The sequence below is a fragment of the Crocodylus porosus genome, unplaced genomic scaffold (genome assembly GCF_001723895.1).
Source record: "Crocodylus porosus isolate Cpor-Errol unplaced genomic scaffold, CroPor_comp1, whole genome shotgun sequence".
NCBI lineage: Eukaryota > Metazoa > Chordata > Crocodylia > Crocodylidae > Crocodylus > Crocodylus porosus.
The window spans coordinates 57510060-57530191 of record NW_017728947.1 but is presented as its reverse complement, the minus strand read 5'-3'; the positions used below and the strand labels follow the sequence as shown (position 1 = coordinate 57530191).

At 45.0% G+C, this 20132-nt stretch overlaps 1 protein-coding gene across 5 annotated transcripts in view; it reads right to left on the bottom strand.

The window, feature by feature from the left end:
- The window catches only part of FSIP1 (fibrous sheath interacting protein 1), a 169115-nt gene extending 149596 nt beyond the window's left edge, over positions 1–19519 (bottom strand). The window contains exons 1-7 of one of the 5 annotated variants that reach the window (XM_019551365.1): positions 19053–19154; positions 18359–18460; positions 16085–16203; positions 5428–5559; positions 4053–4239; positions 2405–2503; positions 443–597 (exon numbers count right to left, since the gene is read on the bottom strand). In XM_019551365.1, coding sequence (XP_019406910.1) covers positions 443–597; positions 2405–2503; positions 4053–4239; positions 5428–5553 — 567 coding nt within the window. In that variant the 5' untranslated portion in view covers positions 5554–5559; positions 16085–16203; positions 18359–18460; positions 19053–19154. The other 4 variants (XM_019551366.1, XM_019551363.1, XM_019551367.1 and 1 more) reach the window with 4 other exon arrangements.
- Positions 19520–20132: the final 613 nt, after the last annotated feature.

Below are 20132 nucleotides of genomic sequence, written 5' to 3'. Positions count from 1 at the left end.
CTACCTGGCTGGACTCATTTGAGTCCAGTCTTTTCTCCCGCCCAGGCAGGGGGTCGGACTTGAAGATCTACAAGGTCCCTTCCGACCCTACTTCTATGATTCTATGATTCTATGAAATAAAATTGGATGTCATAAAAAGCTCTGCTTTTTCAGATGTTAGTCATGATGTGTCAGTTATACATTGGCTCAGTTTTTAAGAACAATTTAGTAGTTCCAAGTATGTCATGGCCAACATAAGTGTATCTTTGAATAATTTTAGATATCCCTCAGATATCCGAGTAATGGAAGAATGACTTGCACAACTTTTTCTTCCTTCTCATGTTGAGGTTCTTGGTCAGCCAGTAACTACTGAATTACAACCTGTGTTTGTGAAATCACGCTGTTACCTTCTATAAGATGGAAGGTATTTTATTAGTATGATAAAAAGTGACATATTTCTAACCTGAAGTTCTTCCCAGAGTTTTGTCCTCATTTCTCTGCCTTGTTTTTTAATTGTTCTCTCTTGAGATTGTTTCTTTGCCAATATCTTGTCCAGTTTATTCATCTTTCTTATAGCTTCTTGAATCTTAGGATCCACATCTTTTTCTTCAGAAACTTCTAGATTAGTAAAATGTAATGCAGTTAAGATTTAAAAAAGGATGCTGGCTTAAAAAGTTTAATTAAAATAAATAACAAGCCAATTAAACTGCCGTGGATTTTGCCAGCAATTTCAGTAGGATTACAGTTCTTCCCTGGCATTTGTAAGTAAGTATGTGGTTTCTACCATTGGACAGCTGTAGCAGAATAAAAGTAACGTTTTTTCTAGCAGATATCAGAGCTGTTCTTTTAGCTGAACAACTATCTCCAAAGCCAAGGGAGGGAGTACTAGACCCAGTTAGGCACAGAAATTACCTGTAGTAGAAGACAGAATTCACCATGAAGGATATTAGTAGTTCCACCAGGTTTAAAAATCTGTTTGGGCTCCATATGCATCACAAGCACAGAAGATAGCTAGGACTGTCTCTTTTAGCTGGCCTGCATCTTGCTGAATTTGAACCTGAAACTACTGGATTCTTGAATGGGGCTTCATTTAATTAAGTCCTGTATTTAGGACAGAAGAATTCCATGTACCACTACAGGCTATGGGCTGACTGGCTGGGCAACAGGTCTGCAGAAAAGGACCTGGGGTTTACAGTGGACAGTAAGATGCATATGAGCCAGCAGTGTTGCCAAGAAGACTAACGGCATACTGGGCTTCCTTAGTAGGAAGGTTGCCAGCAGGTCAAGGGAGACGATTACTCCCCTCTATTCAGCTCTGGTGAGGCCACACCTGGAGCAGTGTTCAGTTTGCCTCCCTCCCACCCCCCACTACAGAAAGGATGTGGACAAACTGGAGAGAGTTGAATAGGGAGCAACAAAAATTGTGAGGGGGTTGGGCACTTGACTTATGAGGAGAGGCTGAGGGAACTGGTCTGATTTAGCGTAGAGAAGAAAAGACTGAGGGGGGATTTAATAGCAGCCTTCAACTACCTGAAAGGGGAGTTCAAAAGAGCATGGAGCTAGACTGTTCTCAGTGGTAGCAGATGACAGGACAAGGAGCAGCAGTCTCAAGTTGTGGCAAGGGAAGTTTAAGTTGGATATTAGGAAGAATTTTCTCACTAGGAGAGTAGTAAAGCACTGGAACAGGTTACCCAGAGTGGAGGTGGACTCTCCATCCTTGGAGGTTTTTAAGATTCGGCTAGACAAAGCCTTGGCTGGGATGATCTAGTTGGGGATGGTCCTGCTTTGAGCAGAGGGTTAGACCAGATGACCTCCTAAGGTCCCTTCCAACCCTAATTTTCTATGGTTCTAAGTCACAAAAGAGCAAGTGGCAGATGAGTGGCACAGAGATGGTCCATGTGCCAGACTCACTTGCCAGAATTGGGCCTTGTGCAAGACCATAGCCTGTGGGTTCCCAATAGATGCATAAGGAGCCCTGCAAGCCACAAGACATGGTCCACAGGATGGGATTTGGGCATGCCTATTTTAGAGGACTTGCACCATTGGTCCAAAAAGTCTCACCATCACCAAGTTCTGGTTGCTTATTTGCTTTTGAGCTGACAAAACCCAGAGTAGCATCAGGAACTTGGGTTGGTTTTATTTACCTGAACCTTTTAGAATACTAATGACCTATTCATTGTAACATCTAGTACAGCATGAGTTCTATTGGCTAATTATACCTACTAAAATATGAAACGTATCATCCTTGTGTAAATTCTTAACTTCATGTCACATTCACAGTTATTGTTTTCCTTCTTTTACTGCACTAAAAACATACACACATCCTTAATTAAGTCCTCTATTGACTTATCTTACTGCCACACTTAACTGAAAGAAGTGAGAAGAAATGGAAACTGCACTATTCACTTAATACATCTCATAATACCTTCTTTTACATTAGTTAGCATCTCTTGAGAAGCTTCATTTAAATTGGGAGGCTCAGTTTCAACACAATCCTCTCCAGAATCTGAGCTAGAAATGTATTCTGAAAAACAAAATCAATAATAATAATAATAAATTATTTGAAATAATCTATAATTAAAGATGACTGAAGCAGTCATCAAGAGAATTAAATACATTTTTTCATGTCAATCATAAAATACACTCATTACAATTCCCTACTGTATAGAAAAAGGGTACTTAGCATTATGCTGAGAACTAGGGGTTAAAACACAGGACAGGGAAATCAAGGTACCACTTTTATTCCTAGTTCTTACACAGAATCTCTATGGGTAGAAATAGACATTGCGAACCAAAGTGTATCAACTGTGGTAGGACATGTCCAACACACACATCACTGTGGGAAAGGGGACAATATGTTCCCCTAGATGCAAGACAGAAAGGAACCCAGGGAATCCCTGGGCTCCGTGCTGCCCCAAGTCAGGTCCTGTGCAAGCACGGCTCAACACAGTTCCCAGTATGGGGTGGTGTAAATGTACATGGTGGTGCAGGAGCTGGGGAATCCCTAGTGTCCCATGCCTCCGCATGGGGACTTAGGCTAACCTGTGCCAACAGGGATCCTGGCAATGAGGTGAAGGGCAATGTAGATTTCCTGGCTGCCACTCTCCCATATTCCTCATCCTGAAGCACAGGTTGGCCCAGGGACTACACAGCACCCACTCTGGCCCATGCCTCCACCTGAAGCACAGGTTGGCACAGGTCCCAGCCAGGGGAGGTGCAGGTCAGCACAGAAGCCAGGGAATTCCCAAGGCCCTGTGCCTCTAAACTGGGACCTGCACCACATCCTGAACCAATCCAAAGGCACGGGTCAGCGCAGGTCCTGGCATGGAGGCACAGGGTGCTGGGAACTCCCCAGCTCCTGCTCTTCCCTGCACCTCCTTGTCAGGACCTATGCTGACTTATGCTTCACACAAAAACACAGGTCAGCACAGGACAGAGTGGTACAGGAGCCAGGGATTCCCCAGCTCCCCATGTCTTCATGACAAAACCGGTGCTGACCCAGGCCTCTGCATGAAGTACAGGTCAGCAAGTCCTTTTGCGTGGTAGCAGGGGGCCTGCACAGGCTTTCCCACTTGCAAAGATACCCCTAGAAATCCATGGATACCCAGGGCATCTCTGTAAGTTGGACAAGTCATATAAATGTTCTGCAGCCTAGAGGGATGCAATCCTACCCAGGGTGCACAAGATTAGTCCCCCAAAGACTAGGGGGACTACACTCTACCACCGCAGAGCAAATAGACATCAGGCACAATAAAGCAACACACTGATGTGATACGACAAAAGGTAAGGATGTCTATTTTCTCAGCTTTTGTGCCACCACAAAAATTATTATAGCAGCACAAATACTATGTCAGACAATGTCGGTTTCAACCCTACGTAACTTTGAAGCAGCAGATAAATAACTTATTCTATTTACCAACCTGTAAAACAGCAGTACAGTTTACTTTAAGTGCACAGCTTCTGATCTAGCCCTATATTTATTACAGCAGTATCTGCAAGCAGAATCTAGCCAGTTATTCAAAAACTAGCTTCTGTAGAGCTAAGCAACAGGTTGAAGTTAGTCACTGTCCTACCTGACAACTCAGAATTCTGCATCTGCTGGAAAATGCAGGTAGTTTCCTCCTCCATGGTTTGTTGCAGTGTTCTCATTTTCTGCGTTTTATATTTCTCTCTACTGTTATCCTGGTTTTTTTCTTCTGGACTGCTCTTTCCTGAATTGTCTTGTTTATGATCACTGTCCAAATCACCTTGATAATCAACCTAAAATTGGGTAAAATTTAATACTGATCACAAATGTAGGAATGACCTGTTAGGAAAAAAAAATCATGCATTGTTACGAATGTTAACAATATACTTGCAAGTATTCTTAGCCAAGGATCTCAGGCTTCTTTACAAATAAAGTAGTACTCTCAACTCATACCAACAATGATCTTTCATAGAGAGCTGGCTAATGTGTCTCTCTCACAGGTTCACTGTCATATACTAAGTGACAAATTTGGGATGGGGAAGAAATTTTTCTCCATGTCAGATTGGAATGGACTTCAGGAGTTTGGCATGTACACTGATAAATTTCCTCCTCCTAGAAGGCACCTGGCATTGTGGTACATTGACCTCTCTTATTCAGTCTTTGGGAGATAGGCAAAGCCCTACTCCAGCTGAAGTCTTGGGGTTTAATTTAGGGGTACCTGGGCAAAATTTTAATGGGCTAACTAGGTACTGTCTACTGTTGGTGAGTACCAAAACTGTCTTGTAAAAGTGGTAGAAATGGGTCCGGGGTTCAGTACAGTTGAGGTCTTGGAACATATCCCTATTTGTTACATTGTAAAATGGGTTTCCTTTACGCAAACTGGAGTTATGCACCATTTTCCAGAAAAGCATGTACAGCATAAAGCAAAGGAAACCTGTACTAGGACCAGTATTTTGTAATGCAATTCAGCAAATTATGCACTTATATAAGGGCCTCGTTACGCATTAATTTTAGGCAGCTCCTTGTGCTCTTAACATCTGGGATCAGTGGCGTACCATGGGTCTCTGGCACCCGGGAGTCAATGCTTCCATTTGCGCTGCCTCCCCCCGTAGCCAACTGCCAAGTGGGAGGGTCCTCTGGTGGCTGAGCGGGGGCAGGGGGGGAGAAGTCCCCTGGCGGCTGATCGTCAAGCCCAGAAATGCCGGCGGCAAAACCGTGCCACCCGGGGACCAAGTATGCCCCCACTCCCTGTTACTATGCTACTGCCAGAATTGTCCATACATTAACACCTGAAGCATACTTTAGGGTGTATAGGGTATTGGTTTTGAGTCTACCATTTCTTTTGAAAAATATTGATGAGCACTTACACAGCAATTTGTATCATAAACCACAAAGCACATTACAAAGTTTTAACAACAGAGATTTTATCTTTTCTTCTTTTCAGACAAAGGTTGTGATGTGCCAAAGATTAAAATAGTTACCTTTGATAAGCATGGCTCTGGTGTTAACACCTCCAAAGATGCGCTTGAAGCTCGGCTACCAAGATGAGCTCTGGAGCTAGAGGCAGGCCTTGAAATGTCATCTAGGTTTCCTCTTGTAATATCCATTGTGGTCTAAAATGAATAAAAAGCCAAAAAAAAACCAAAAAAAAAAGAGCTACTACATAATAATAACTTGCCCCCTTGCCCCATGAAAGTTAGACTAGAAGTCCTAAAAAATTAGGCATCTTTGATGAGAAATATATACAGTGGGCACATCTACACATGTGCATTTACTGCACAGTAACTGAAATTACTGCAAAGTACGGGCACACATCTACACATGCACACCTGTACTGTGCAGTAAATATGGTGACTTATGCCCACTTGAGTATAAATTTGATAGCAGGTATCAAATTTATGTCTAATTAGTTATGCACAGTAACACACATGTAGATGCATTACTGCACAGTAACCCAGAGGGCCTCCCTGCTGGGTCTGCCCAGCCACTAGGGGGCCAGCCTGAGCCCAGCTCCAGGGCTCCTGGCTAGCTGCCTCTCCAGGCTTCAACTTAAGTTAGTCCCAAGTGCTGACAGCCAGCTCTGGCTTCAATTTGGGACTGAAGTTAGTCCAGGAGTGGGCAAAATAAGGCCCATGGGCCACATCCAACCCACCAAGCGCTTCCCTCCGGCCTGCGGAGCCCCTTCAAAACCTACATAATGGCAGCTGTCTCTTTAAAAGACTCCAGCAGCACCAGCTGCTGGCTGCAGCACTTCAGACTGTTTACTTGGGTTCTGGTTGCGAGGCAACCAACCCTGACCTCAGCCTGACCAGGCTGGCCCCGCCCCTGGCTCAAGCCACATTTGCAGCTTGAGAGGGGTCAGGGGGCTGGACCAGAACCTGTGGCGCCAGCGAGGGGAAAGCGTCTGAGCCGGGTTCTGCTTTGCCGCACAGGACTAGAAAGGGCCCTGCCCTACAGGTAAGCCCAGGAAAGTGGCTTCTGGGCAAGCTTTCCCCGTGCCATGCCACTCGGGCCATGCAGGGTAGGGCTGGGCCAGCACTAGGGAGAGGAAGCAGCAGCTGGACCACAGCTCCAGCCCAGTCAGCACCAGGGAGGAGAAGTGGCAGCAGAGCTGTGTGCCACTCAGGACAGGATGAGCCCAGCCAGAGCAGCAGGGGCTCAGCTGCATTTTCCCCCTACCTGTGCTGATCAGTCCCAAGCAGCACACAGCTCCACCAGTGCTTCTGCTGGCCGGGCTTGCCCTGACCCCAGCAGCACGTGGGAAGCTGGCTTCAGCTGCATGCTGCTCTGGATGGGACAGACCCACCCAGGTCTGCACCGGCCAGAAAAGGTGGCATGCAGCTGAAGTGGGCTTCTTGCATGCTGCTGGGGATGGGAGGATCCCGGCCAGGTCAGCACCAGCCAGCAGAAGTGGCAGCAGAGCCATGTGCCACTCAAGACTGACAGGCACAGGCAGGGGGAAAGTGCAGCTGAGCCCTTGCTGCTCCGGCCGGACTCGTCCCATCCCAAGGAGCACATGGCTCCCATGCCACTTCTGCTAGCTGGTACAGACCCGGTCAGGCTTCTCCCATCCCCAGTAGTGCATGGGAATCCAGCTTCAGCTGCATGCCGCTTTTCCTGGCCAGTGCAGACCCGGCCAGGTCGTCCCATCCAGAGCAGCATGCGGCTGAAGCCAGCTTCCCATTTGCTGCTGGGGACTGAGCAAGCCTGACTGGGTCGGCACTGTCCAGAAGAAGCAGTGGCAGAGCCTCTTCCTTTTGGGACCAGCTGGCACAGGTAGGGGGAAAGTTCTGGGGGAGGTCTGATGTCCTTGAAACCCCACTGCTGGGGCAGGATGTTAGAGGGGTCACAACCCCTTGCTACCTGGTAAGTTGTGCAAGGGGAGGGACTTCTAGTGGCAAAGGTCAGGGTTCAGGGGGCAGGAATTCCAAGATGGTGACCACAGGGTGGGGCAACTAAAGGGGCGAGGGTACCCATGTGGCCCTTGACAACTGGCCAAAACTCATCAAGTGGCCCTCCACCTGAAATAATTGCCCACCCCTGAGTTAGTCCCAAGGGCTGGCAGCCATGTGGTCAGAGGCTGGAGCTCCCCACAGTGGCCACAAAGGCACATGGTAGGCTGCTCTGACCTGCAACTAAATTTAGTCCCAAGTCACCTGCACATGTAGGCGCTGGCCTATTCCTGCTCATTACACAGTAATTTACTGCACAGTACATTTAAGCCAGTAAATGCACATGTAGACATGCCAAGTATTCACTAGTTCTCCATTTTTCTTGGGTACATTTGCATGGAGTCACTGACTCAAAGCAAAAATTAAGCAGGCTGGTTACAAAATGTGCAAGCATATCTAAATAATATATCCAAACCCCCATAACATTCTTACAGTAAGAGAAGTGCTATTACAGTCCTCTTTAAACCTGAACTCAACAAACTTAGTGCTAACAAAATAGCAGCCAAGTTGAAGTATTTTGTAGGTTCATAGAATACATCCAGACATGATACAAACAGTGTAGGATAGTCAAATGGCACTTTATTTCTGTGCATGACACAGCACATTATTATCTGAAATCACATATATGGCATATTACATCTATATTTACACAGCATTTTACAAACATAGGTAAGAAGAAAGTAGGAGAGAAAGAAAACAATTACAATGTTTGTTTATTTTAATTTGTAAAGCATAGTTGTTCAATCCATTGGCTCCTGATCCTACGCTTTGGAAACAACACTTTCAAATTTATACTCATCAAGATGTTAGACATAATAATAATGGAATAACAGAGTGGGTTGGTCTATTTATTTATGGAGGGATGAGTAATCCCAAACATTTAGAATCCCTGTAAGACTTCCCAGATATTCAAATGCCTTCCTTCCCACACATCTGAGATGCATGAGAAGACTTGCCAAGCACAAGGCAAAGTTAATCAGAGCAAGAAATGCCTAAGGGGTACCCAAGTGGTTTAGCAATGGTTGAAAATGAAGGAAAAGAGAAATCTCAGGGATATAAATAAAACCACTGGACAGGCCAAAAACCAGATGATGGTAGTAAGAAATACTTGATGCTGAAGCTACAAGCCTGGGAGACAAAAGCATGTGTGTGTGCACCATCCAACACAGCAGACTCTCACATGTCAGTAACTTTAGCCATGCCACACTCTTCTATAAAGAGTATCTCAAATGGTTAACTTAGAAAATATGCTGGAGTCTTAAGTGTTACGTACCAACAGTAGAGCCGAGGCTTGATACAGTTGATGTTTCTTAAGCAACACATTGTCATCAAAGGCTGTTTAGCCCTTAATAAAATCTCAGTGAAGACTTAACTTGTTGCACCTTTCCAACTGCCAGAAACAGCCCCTGGTAAGTTGTCATCAAGTTTCTGGAAACTGAAAAGTCTCTTTCACTATTATTACTACTATTCAGGCCCAGTTCCACTCCTTCCCCCCCAGCGTTGGCTCAGAGCCTGCTCCTCCTGTCCTCCCCCAACTATCACCAGGTGTTCCCAGGCCTACTGCTCCCCTGCCTTGATGGCCAGGTTTCTCCCCACCCGTGGGCCTGGTCCTTCTCTGCATTGGGTCTAGACCCACTCCTCCCCTTCCCCCACCACCACTGCCACCATAGTGCACCCGCTATTCCTCCTACCACCGCCCAATCGGGCCCTGCAGGCAGCAATGATGGAAGGGGGAAGGGGCAGACCAAAGCCAGAGCTGGTGGCCCGTTCCCCCACCGGCATCCCGACCCAGCTCTCCCCCTGTGCTGCTGCCACCATGACCTGTAAGGAGTAAAGTCAGGGTGAGGTCAGCTCCGGTGTCCTCGCCCTCCCCTGTTTCATCCACTCCATTGCCCCCACCTCCAGGGAGCAGAGTCCCCCCATCCCCTGTGGCATTCTCTGTCCCCCCATCCCCTGTGTCCCCATCATCATGGCAGCATTCAACTGCTACTAGCTCCTGTTGGAATGCTTGTTTGCACTCTGATTGGCTGTTTGTTAGAGGGTGGGGACAGAATCCTGTGCTCGCTCCCATCCAGACCCACAACCCCTTTACCTCCTGCTGTTTGGGGTCTGGGCCTGCTGCCCCCACCCTCCCGCTGCCCAAATGCATATCCCTATGGGCCTTCTCCGGGTTATAATGCCAACGATGATTCTGGTTATAATTATTACTACTATCATTGTTAATATGATGCTTATTACTAAGGGCATTCTCAGGATTGCTGTTATGATGGTTATTAGTATGGCTACAATGATGACTGTTATGATAACTGAGTTATCACTGAATATTATTATTCAGTCCGTGTTTCCCCTTCCTCGCAGCAAGGGGAAGAGGGGCAAGGAGGCGGCGGCGTCCAGGGGAAGCAGCTGGTAGAGAGGACGCCGCAAACACTCTCGCGCAGAAAATGCAACAGACAAAGCCAGGGAGTGGGGCATGACTGCAATGGCCCCGGTGTCTCGAGGGCCGCACACCACACCACCTGGCCCAGCCCACGCTCACTGGCCAAACCACAGCCTGAGCCAGCTCCGGCCAGCAACGCCATTTCCATGCTAACCCCTCCACACACACACACACACACACACACACACACACACACTTCTGGGATTGCATCCTTGCAAGAAGGACCACTCGCTGCGGGGCAATGCCATCCACGCAGGGGTGGGGGACGATTCCGGCTGGCTGCTTTCAAACCCTCCAGATTAAGTCTCTGCCCCCGGCTGAGGAAGAAATGCTGCACAGAGAGAAGTAATCTGTGCTCCTGCCCTTGTGCCCTGCAATAGGGAACCTCTATGGGACCTGGGCGCTGCGTCTTAACCTGCCTAACCCTATGTGGGCTTGGCAGCTCGCTCCGCACATGCACAGTAGCAGGGGTGCATGGGGCTCGGGTGGGCTGAGCAGGGCAAGTGGCAGCAGCCCAGGGCAGAAATGGGTGGGGGTGGCTTGGATGGGGGGGCCAAGGCAGAATTTTGGGGTCTGCCCCCATCCCCCAGCATCGCCTCTGATAGCCAGTAAAGCAGCTCCTGCCTCGAAGAACTGACAGCATCCCAGTGAGACCCAAGAAGAAGTGAAGGGGTCACATTAGGGCAAAGTTAGACGGTAACAACCCTGTGGCAGCTTGCCTTGTGCCCACTGCTCAGCCGTGTAGCTGTGCAGTTCTGCTGGCTCCTGCTGTGCTGAGTGCAGCCCTGCATCAGTGCCACTGTGGCAACAGCACCTGTTGCCCTCGCACCCCAAGACAGCTCCTTCCCTGGTCCTTCCTGCCTGTTACACTACTGATGCTTCTTGATTTCAGTGTTTCTGAGAGTCAAAATCTTAAATCAATTCTTATCAACTACTTCTTGCAATTTTTTAGGAGGGGCCTGAAGGAGATGGACTTGGGAAACAGGTTTGCTGAGCAGATGCTGACTAGGTTCACTATCGTGCATCACAAATTGCTGCCCCATGTCCGAGAAATATAAAATGGTAAAGGGAAGCCATTGCTGGTAGGATTTGTGTCATCTGTCAAAAATGCTGGTCCTGGATTTGGCTCCTAATTTTCTTTTTCCACCAGTTCTCATGAAAGATCTTATTAAACAAAATATCTTTCCCAGCTATGTCTACAAATTTATTATGGCATTCCTTGGCTAATGTGTGCTAGGTAGCAAACCAGGTTAACTTACTCACTTACCAAACAAAAATTACAATGTCTAAAAGGCTAAGCATGCTATCCTTATGCATATTTCCTGCCTAATTCTGCAAGTCATGCCTCTGCAGTCAAGGATATGCTTTCCTTAGGAAGCTACTAAACATGAATATGATTAGCAGAGTTGGACTGGAAGTAAACACAGTAACCATGCTACTATAATCCAGTTGCCATATTCCGTCTCTCAGGTCAGTCCTGTGCTACAAACTTCAGGCAGCAGATCAATGTAAATGCAAGATGTGATTCTTGACTAACTGGTATTCCAGCATATGAGTGTCTCTAGGTAGTAAACTATGCTTAATTCACCTCCCCAAGGGAAATACAAATATTGGTGAATTATGCAGTAGTGACTGATTATGAGTTCATAATTGAGGGGAAAAAATGGAGGAGCTGGTGGGAAATCAGAACAATAGCATCTGAAACCAGAGTGGTGAATTATTCCATAGAAAAATTAATCCTAGTTCACTGTATTGGTAAAATTCCACCAGGGTACAGTTTATTTGGCTTCCTTTTTATGAGAACACAATCTTCTAATAATAAGTAAAATTTTAAATCTACTTCACTTTCCATAACTTTAAAAAGTTGTCTGCAGAATAGTATGAAAATAGGGTTTTAAGAAACTCATAACTTTTAAAACTGGACTGTTGCATCTTTTTTTTTTCTTATTTAAAACTAAAGGTATTCTTACATTCCCCTTTCCATCCACTAGATGGTGAAGCACTCTAATTCAGGGTTTTTGCATACTGTTCCAAAGTTTCACTGGGTATCTGAACTTCATTTGGCTTTAACTCGTTAAATTTTGAATATTGTTAATTTTAGCTCGAGAAAAGAGTTGTAAGGTGGGAAGCTGTAGCCTGAGTTGTAACAATCTTCTCTGAACTCCCAAGAAAGAATATGATGGTTTTTCCAGTAAGTGCAAATGGACTTAAGAACGTTGCACTATAGAGATCACCCATTCCATGTATCAGCCTGTTAAACAATTTATCCAGCATGACAACTGATGAATCTTTTTATCTTTTAATTTTGATTCGTTTGTATAACAGTAGTTTCCAACCTTTTAAGTAGGAAATTTAAAAAGCAACCCAAGATCTACCATGGACTGCTGCCACATTCTCCCCAGCAGGTAAGTCTGTGGGGAGAGAAGCGGGGGGCAGATCGAGGCAGAGGGAGAAAAAATTATTTGGGGGGCATGCCACCCCCCCCCCCACAGGTAAATCCCATCCAGCTGGGGCCCCATTCAACTTACCCCCGATCCTGCCACTGTCTCTCACCATGGGGGCCTTGATCTAGCCCCCACTCCTTCCCTTCCCCACAGACTGACCTGCTGGGCTGGGGTGCATGCGTGTATGCACGCAAGCACTCAACCCCCCCCACCCAAGCCTCGACTAGACTCTAAGAGGCTTCAAGATCTACCTGAGGATCAAGATCCACTGGTTGGTGACCACTGTTATACAGTTTCCCATGCATAAGTGCTTCCTTAGTTAATAGGATTTTGTTCATGGGTATTTTTAAGAGAGAGTTTTCAATGAGCCTATTAAAGTCAAGCATTATTCTATAATGTGAATCTATTCACTTTACTGTATACAGCTCTAAAAGTAAGAAGGGATTGCAACAGGGAAGAGACTAAACTAAAAATGATCTGTCCCGACTAACACCCATTTTGTTCAAGTATCAATGCAGGCGTCTGATCTGGAGAGCCACTGAGAATGTACACATCTTGCAATGAGTCCTTCCAGGCAGCTAAACAAGTATCTAATAAACAACTGTGTGAAACAGCACTTTCTCATGGGTTAGTATGGACTCAGAGAATCTTGAGAATGTATGTTAGTTTTTGGGGCCATGTGATTGCTGTCTGCTACAAGATTCTGACAGACACATACACACTCAGAGCAACATATGGCTTTTACAACTGCTTGCTGGTATGTGTTGTTTTAGAGCTGTTCCACTTTTATTGGAATTATTCTGTTGTTCAGTACAGTAATTATGACAGGATTCACAGTTAAAGTGGATATAGATAATGCAGAAAACCCTTTAGTGCCTGCATGTATTTTAGCGGGCTACATTAAATTGAAATATGCAGAGCTCCAGGTGCATTAAGACACTAGCATTAATCCAAGATTGATATTGCTGTGCTTAAATGATGTTTAACAGCTTCACGGGCTCTCATGTAGATTATCTATAATGCAGGGGATCATGTCTGAAAGTACACTATCTACAGTATGAAAGTACACATACCTTGATGCATCATGAATTGCAGAAATTAGTATTCGTCAATCTAGCAATCTTAAATAAAGTTGAAACTAGATACTGCCACTAGAATATAAGAATTTCTATTATAACTACCACATACAGGGTTTTCATTACTACAGAAGTATATTTGGATATATTCCAAAGGCACAACCTACCACTCTGATGCAAATTATTTATACTAAAACACTTGGACTGCCTTGGAAATGCAGCAGGTCCTCAAGCACATACCACAGAAGCAAGAGCATGTCAGCTTGGGTAGGTGATCTCTGTTTTGCCACATACAGATCTTTTGAGGCACACAGTCAGCCAGATTCCCCAAAGCAGTAGGGCCTCATTGTAATGGGCTACGTTTCTCAGAGCTATTGTTGCAAGCTCTCTACAAATGCCAATTTACAGTATTGTATCAGGTGTACATGGGTCACATTTTCATGGTTTTTTATGCAGCAGTGAGGACTAGAAATTTACTTGCTTTTTAAAAATAAAACCTTGGTTTAGCCAGAACTTAAATAGGCAGGACTGGGCTCAGTTTTAGTCCAGTACTACCTGGTGAAGGCCATCCCAGCCACAGTGAGGGAGATCTCTGAACCACACCATCCCAGCCTGTGAGAGCCAGATGCACCCCAACATCACCATCACCCATGAGGCCAAGACAGTTGTGACTGTGGACGTCACCATCCCTTCAGAGAACCAATGCCAGGCCTTCACCGATGCCTGGGCTCACAAGCAGGAGAAGTACGCCCCACTAGCCAACATCCTGATGAGCCATGACTATGACATGACGGTCAACGCGCTCATTGTGGGAACACTTGGAGCCTGGGACCCCAGCAACGAGAGTATCCTGTGTGCCTGCTGTGTCTCCTGCTGCTACACCCAGCTGATGCAGTGCTTCATGGTGTCTGACACCATCCACTGGTCCCGCAACATCTACATCGAGCACATGACAGGCCAGCACCAGTACACAGACCCCAGTATTGCTGCCATAACTATTCAACTCTCTGAGAGGCAGATGCTTTGGGTTAAATGGACACCTTTCCACTTAGGACTACACTGAAACCACTAAACAACACAGGATTATATACTTTTGTTCCATACTACTGTGAACTTCAACTGCATTTGAACATTATAGAGAGACTTTGTCTTACTAACTCTATTTTGAGATATCCACTGCATCTCAAACAATGGTACATTGCATTATGGCAATGATTTTGGCATCTGGGTTGGTGCCAAAGGCCCTGAGGTTGACATAACATTTGAAAAATCTCACAGACATGTATCTGCTACAACATGAGAAACTGTGCCCTGCCACTAAAGGAATTCTAGGTAAGGGGAGCATCCCATGTAAAGGTAGAGACAGAAGGAGACAGGCCTGCTGGGACCATTACAGCAAGGCAACTGTCAAAGATAGTCCTGAGGCTGCCATGGCCCCAGAAATCTAAATAGGAGAGGTGCAGCATTCCTTTGAGACAAGAACAGGGATTGACCTAAACCAGGGGTTGGCAGCATACAGCCCATGACCCAGATCTAGCTGTTAGAGGTTGGATTCAGTCTGGGGCGCCACCCAAGTCACCCATCCCCACCACACCACCCACCTCCACAGCCTTCCCTGCTGTTCTCTTGTATCTGTGTTCACCTTCACTGCAGAGGGTACCTGTGCAGTAAGGGTAAGCACAGGCAGCTTGCTTAAGAACTCAATGGAAAGTGTAGATTTGCATCTAGCAGCAGGGGAATGCGTCACAAGCTCCAGGCCCATAACAGCAAAAGATTACCAACCCCCGATAGGCTAATATGTCTAAACCCCCATGACATTTGTTTTACAGAGAGGTGGCATCGCACTACATTTCCCATGGTGCTTCAACCAATGATATCCTTTTAGTTGCATGTTTTAAAAACTTGAGCCACAAAAATCCTCCATCTTGCTCAGGGTCTGAGCTGCATTTGGAAGCCAGCAGCCCTTCATTCTAAGCCTATAAACTTTCTCTAAGTTTCCTGGGAATGTTCTAAAACTTTTCCTGCCTGTTTACAGGCATTCAGAGGCTACTTTTCGTGACATAAGTTCAGATTCAGACCTGGTTCCCTTCAGGCAGGTAGGGCACAGTAAATCGAGACAAAGCACATCTTAACAGGTTAGGCACAATGAATTCAATGTGATTGCCACACAGATTAAAGGGGAAAATGTACTGGATGTTCTCAACTTGTATTTTCTGGATGCTCATAACATGACTGTGAACTGAAGAACAATGACTTCTTAGGGCAGTGCAAAGTGTGCAACTGCATAGAGCTCCAACCTGGTTAGGGATCCCTACAAGTATGCTCTACTAAAGCTAGTAAAGAGTGGGGATCTGAAACTGCACCTTTGTATAGCCCCCAGCAGGTGAATCCCACCTTTTTGTGGAAAAGTAACTCAGACATTCTTCCAACTCCAAAAAAATACTATTTCAGGGCAGAACATAGACTACTGAGAGCAGACATTACATATTTAAGCAGGTGGTGAGCACATGAAACAGCAGAGTTACAGTGGAAAGCTTATTTCAGACTTAACAATGACAGTGACTACCAGCACCTCCTATCCATCCCTGTAGGAGTTATACCATACTGTAGATTACATCAGAGTAATCCAGGAGTAACAAAGCATTCATGTATAAAAAGCAAAACAAAACACAGCCCATGATTTTCTCTGCATTACAAATATTAGAGCATCCCACATATATTCTTCATACCTGAGACTCCTACTCACTGTCGGCACTTCCCACATAGCAAAGTGTCTGCCACCTCACAAGAGCTGCTGAAAGTGCAATCTCCAGCTCCTTCTGTGTCTGCTAGGAAGCTGACATAAACCCTTTGAAGAATGAGCCAGTGTGCAAGAATACATTTACTACTCCTGCTTCTCTCCACAGAACTAGGAAAGGATTGCAACCAAGCTGTCAAATCCAAAAGTTAATGATATTGGTTCATCAGTAATATTTCAAATAAGAGCAATGTTATGACCCCTGAGAGTTATATGTCTTAGGGCTAGTAGAAACCTGAGGAACCATAGTGTCATGTAGTAGTTACAGCAAGACTGAGATGGAAGCTATGACTACCACCAAAACCAATCTGTGCCTGACTTTTCCTGTACATATGGCATGGATAACAGTTTCCTGTATCATACAATTTATGTAAAAATGAATGATTAGCAAGTGTTTTGAGATTCTTGGATTATATCAAACTGCTATAGAAATACCAAGCACTTTTTACTTTTTTATATCTGAGACTTCACACAGATTCAACAAACAACCCAAGGATCTCAGACTAGTCACTCAAGCCTGAGAAGGCTCCTTCTTTTCATAATGATGAGCACTATTGTGTATTGTCAATGTGTTCCATATATTTTTCTTTAAAATGTGCTATCATTTCCATGGGTTTCATGAGACATTGCTTTCCTTAACTATTTCTGAAATAAATTAATTTTCTATACAGACAGACAATGCGTTCAGTAAGTGCACCTTGATATAAGCGCGTAATAGAATTACAGGGCCTGATTCTGATCTCATACGGTCATAAATTAAGAGCAGCTTCCACTGCATAAGCGGTATTAGAACCAGCCCACAATTCTGATTGTACTCTTACATTTTTTTGGTTTTTTAGCTGAGATATGTTGAAGATGCCTAAGCACCATACAACAAGTTTTTATTCCTACGTATCACTATGACAGTATTACTGTCCAAAATGCATCTGATTTTCAGCTATCAGTGTGGATTACAAGGACCACACACTAGATCAAAACAGGGCTGCAAAGCTCTTCTAGAAAAGACTTTCATGAGGTTTCATTTCAAATTTCCTGTCTTCCAGATTTTGTTCATTACAGTTCTTCCTGCTCTCCATCTTGTTGCCCATAACGTTCCATTCCTTTGTCATGTCCATATCTGAACCCTTCTCTTGTTCTTATATTTTCAATTTCTTCTGTGCCAACCCTCTGCTTGTAACTCCTTTCTTTCCTTTGGCATTAGATGACACTATCAGAGGAACTGAGCACCCACAGTTTCCACACAAGTCATTTGGAGTTGTAGGTGCTGTGCCCACAAAGAGCATAAACCAATGGGAATCAGGATTGAGACTAGTTTTTAGATACTTGTAGGATCTGGACTGAAACAACCAATCCTCAAATTCCAGTCCCTTTTCAAAAGCCTCTTATTCTATCTGGCCATTCTACATTAAACTGGAAGGGGACCCCGCACTGTTTACAATTTGGATCTTCCATTTCCATGTGGCAACAATATGCTAGATGTGTATTGTCTAGATCTGCATTTAAATGATAAACCCCTTGGTGGTTGGAACTGTATGAAAAAAATGGCATGAGTGCTCAGAAATAGCCCCAGGAACACTTTCTTCAGTGGGCATCAAGCAAGTGCAGCCTCAAACTGCCCATTTGGCAATGGGTCTCTGCTTCTTGTACTTTTCTTTTTCTTATGGTTGAGGAGGCCATGTGTTCTTTATGCATGTACATAGTGCTGAGTTCACCTCTAGCACCTAAAAAAAGAAACTACTTATTAAGTAGTATTTTTGATAGGGAAAGTAGGACAATCAACCTCCAAAGTGCCAATCCTAACTATTTAAAAATCTTAAGTCAGGCCTTCAACATCATAAAAAGAATTTTAGAAATGGGTCTTTTTCTTTGTGCACTGGTCTCTCAGCCTTTTTGGTACATTCACAACATTTTTAAGCATTTCTCCCCAACATAGGAAATTGAAACTTAAGGGCTTTTTTAAATTATGAAAGTTGTTCTCACATGATTACTTGATTCCAGGAGATAAAACTCCAGATTACCACCAAATGTTATGAGCCTCACTAAAAAACAATGCTGCTGTACAGACTTAACACAAGCAATATAACTACATTCAATGGAGGTATAAATCCAGGCACAAATGCTGGTAAATTCACTCTAAAGGTGTCATAATTGATACAAAGATGCTGAAATCTCCCCAGCCTAAGAGCACAATAGAAAGGGGCTGTACCTAGAGTGAAGTTGACACTGTATCAAGAGCATGGAAGGATGCCATTTTCTTTCTTCCTTTCTTGTAACAGATCAGTTTTGTTCCACAATAAACCAGAAAGTTCTATGAAACAGGGAAGTGGAGGTTAGGGTTACCTGCGGAAAAGGCTTGTGAACAGAGGCAACACACAAGGAAAAAAGCACTCCAAGCTCTTCATACTAAAAATTAGTATCTTGAGGAGGATGCATTTAGACCAGCCTCCTTGAGACTTAGAATACAGGCTCCATGCCAACTGAATTCACCCTTTTCCCTTAATCTAATCAAGAAAAATAAAATAAAAAATGCCATGGAAAAATATTGTTCCTATTAATACTACTTTAACTTGCACTTTTCAGTTTAAACTCAGTTTTAGCAGATCTGCTTTTTCATTTCAGCAAAACTGAAACACTAATTTCAGCTGCTTTAGAGCAGACTGAGTGGCAACATGTCAAGACTGTTTTTAACTCTTAGGCTCATTTGTCTTCTGCATCCTGAATATTCTGTGTTCCCACCAAAGGTGATTTTTCTTGGCATCACCCGAAATTCTTACGCTCCAGGGAACAAGTCAAGAAAGCAAAGCAAGGTATCATCAGTTATTTTTCTCTAAGTTTCAGAGGGGGGAAATGAAGTGCATATGTAGTTTTCTATCCAGGTTAATTTAAACATGAACACTAACCTAACTTTTTCTTTTGACTTGTAAGCCAGTTCAGAAGCAGAAGCGAGAAATTCCAGAGATCAGACTGTGAGGAGAGAGAAGAGTCCCAGAGAAGTAAAATGGCCCCACCTGTATTGCAAAGACCGCCGTAGGGCTCCTTCCTCACCCGGTATCTGAGGAGGGGAGGGGGAGTCAGCCGGAACGCCAGGATAAAGGGAGACGCGGGGCAGGCAAGAAGGGGACACAGGAAACCGGAAGAGGTTGGCTCAGGCAGCGAGGCGGCAGGGAGAGTCGGAGGCGCTGAGGAAGCTAGGGAGACCGGGCTTAAGAGAAGCAACTCTGGGGAGAGAAGAGAGCCCTGAAGGAAACGCAGGGAGAAACAGACACTGCGGGGAGGCAGTTAGAAGGTACCGTAAAGACCCTAATAGCAGGGCTGAAGAAAAAGGGTACTGCAAAGTTGGGACTATAAGGGCCAAAGGAGTGCCAGTTTGGGTTTTTTTGGTCTCTTCATTAGGGTGAGAGGGAAGTCACCCCAGATAGTGTTTACAACTATCAAGGCAGTAAGCCAGAAAAAAGACTGGCTAGGATTACTGGCAGGTCTGTGCCAGGTTCCAGCCGGGTGAGGTACAACTGGCCCCATCAGGGGATATTGATTGGCCAGACCTAGAGACCCAAGTAGTGTTTTTTCTGTGCTGCTCAAAGGTAAACTTCAGAGACATCTGAATTATTACCTGGTGGAACGGGCAAGGGTGTAGGGGTTGGTGGAGTCCTCACTACACTAAGAAAAATTGCATAAGCCAAAGCCAGGTGAGATTGTGGGTGTGTGGGAGGGGGCAGCAAGATGTTGCAGTGAACTTCAGCTTGCTAGCCAAGGAGCGAAAGTTGTCTTGGCGTAGAAGATAGAGTTTAAAAAAAAAAGGGGGGGGAGGGGGGAGGGAAGCTGCTCAGGTGCACGAGCTCCAGAGATTGACGACAATGTGGGGCCCCTGCAGGACACGTTGGGAAGTTTGGTCATCACACCAGATGACAAAGCTAACATGTTTAATGATTTCTTTGCCTCCGTCTTCCTAAGTAGGGACCAGAACAGCCACCTCCCTGCTG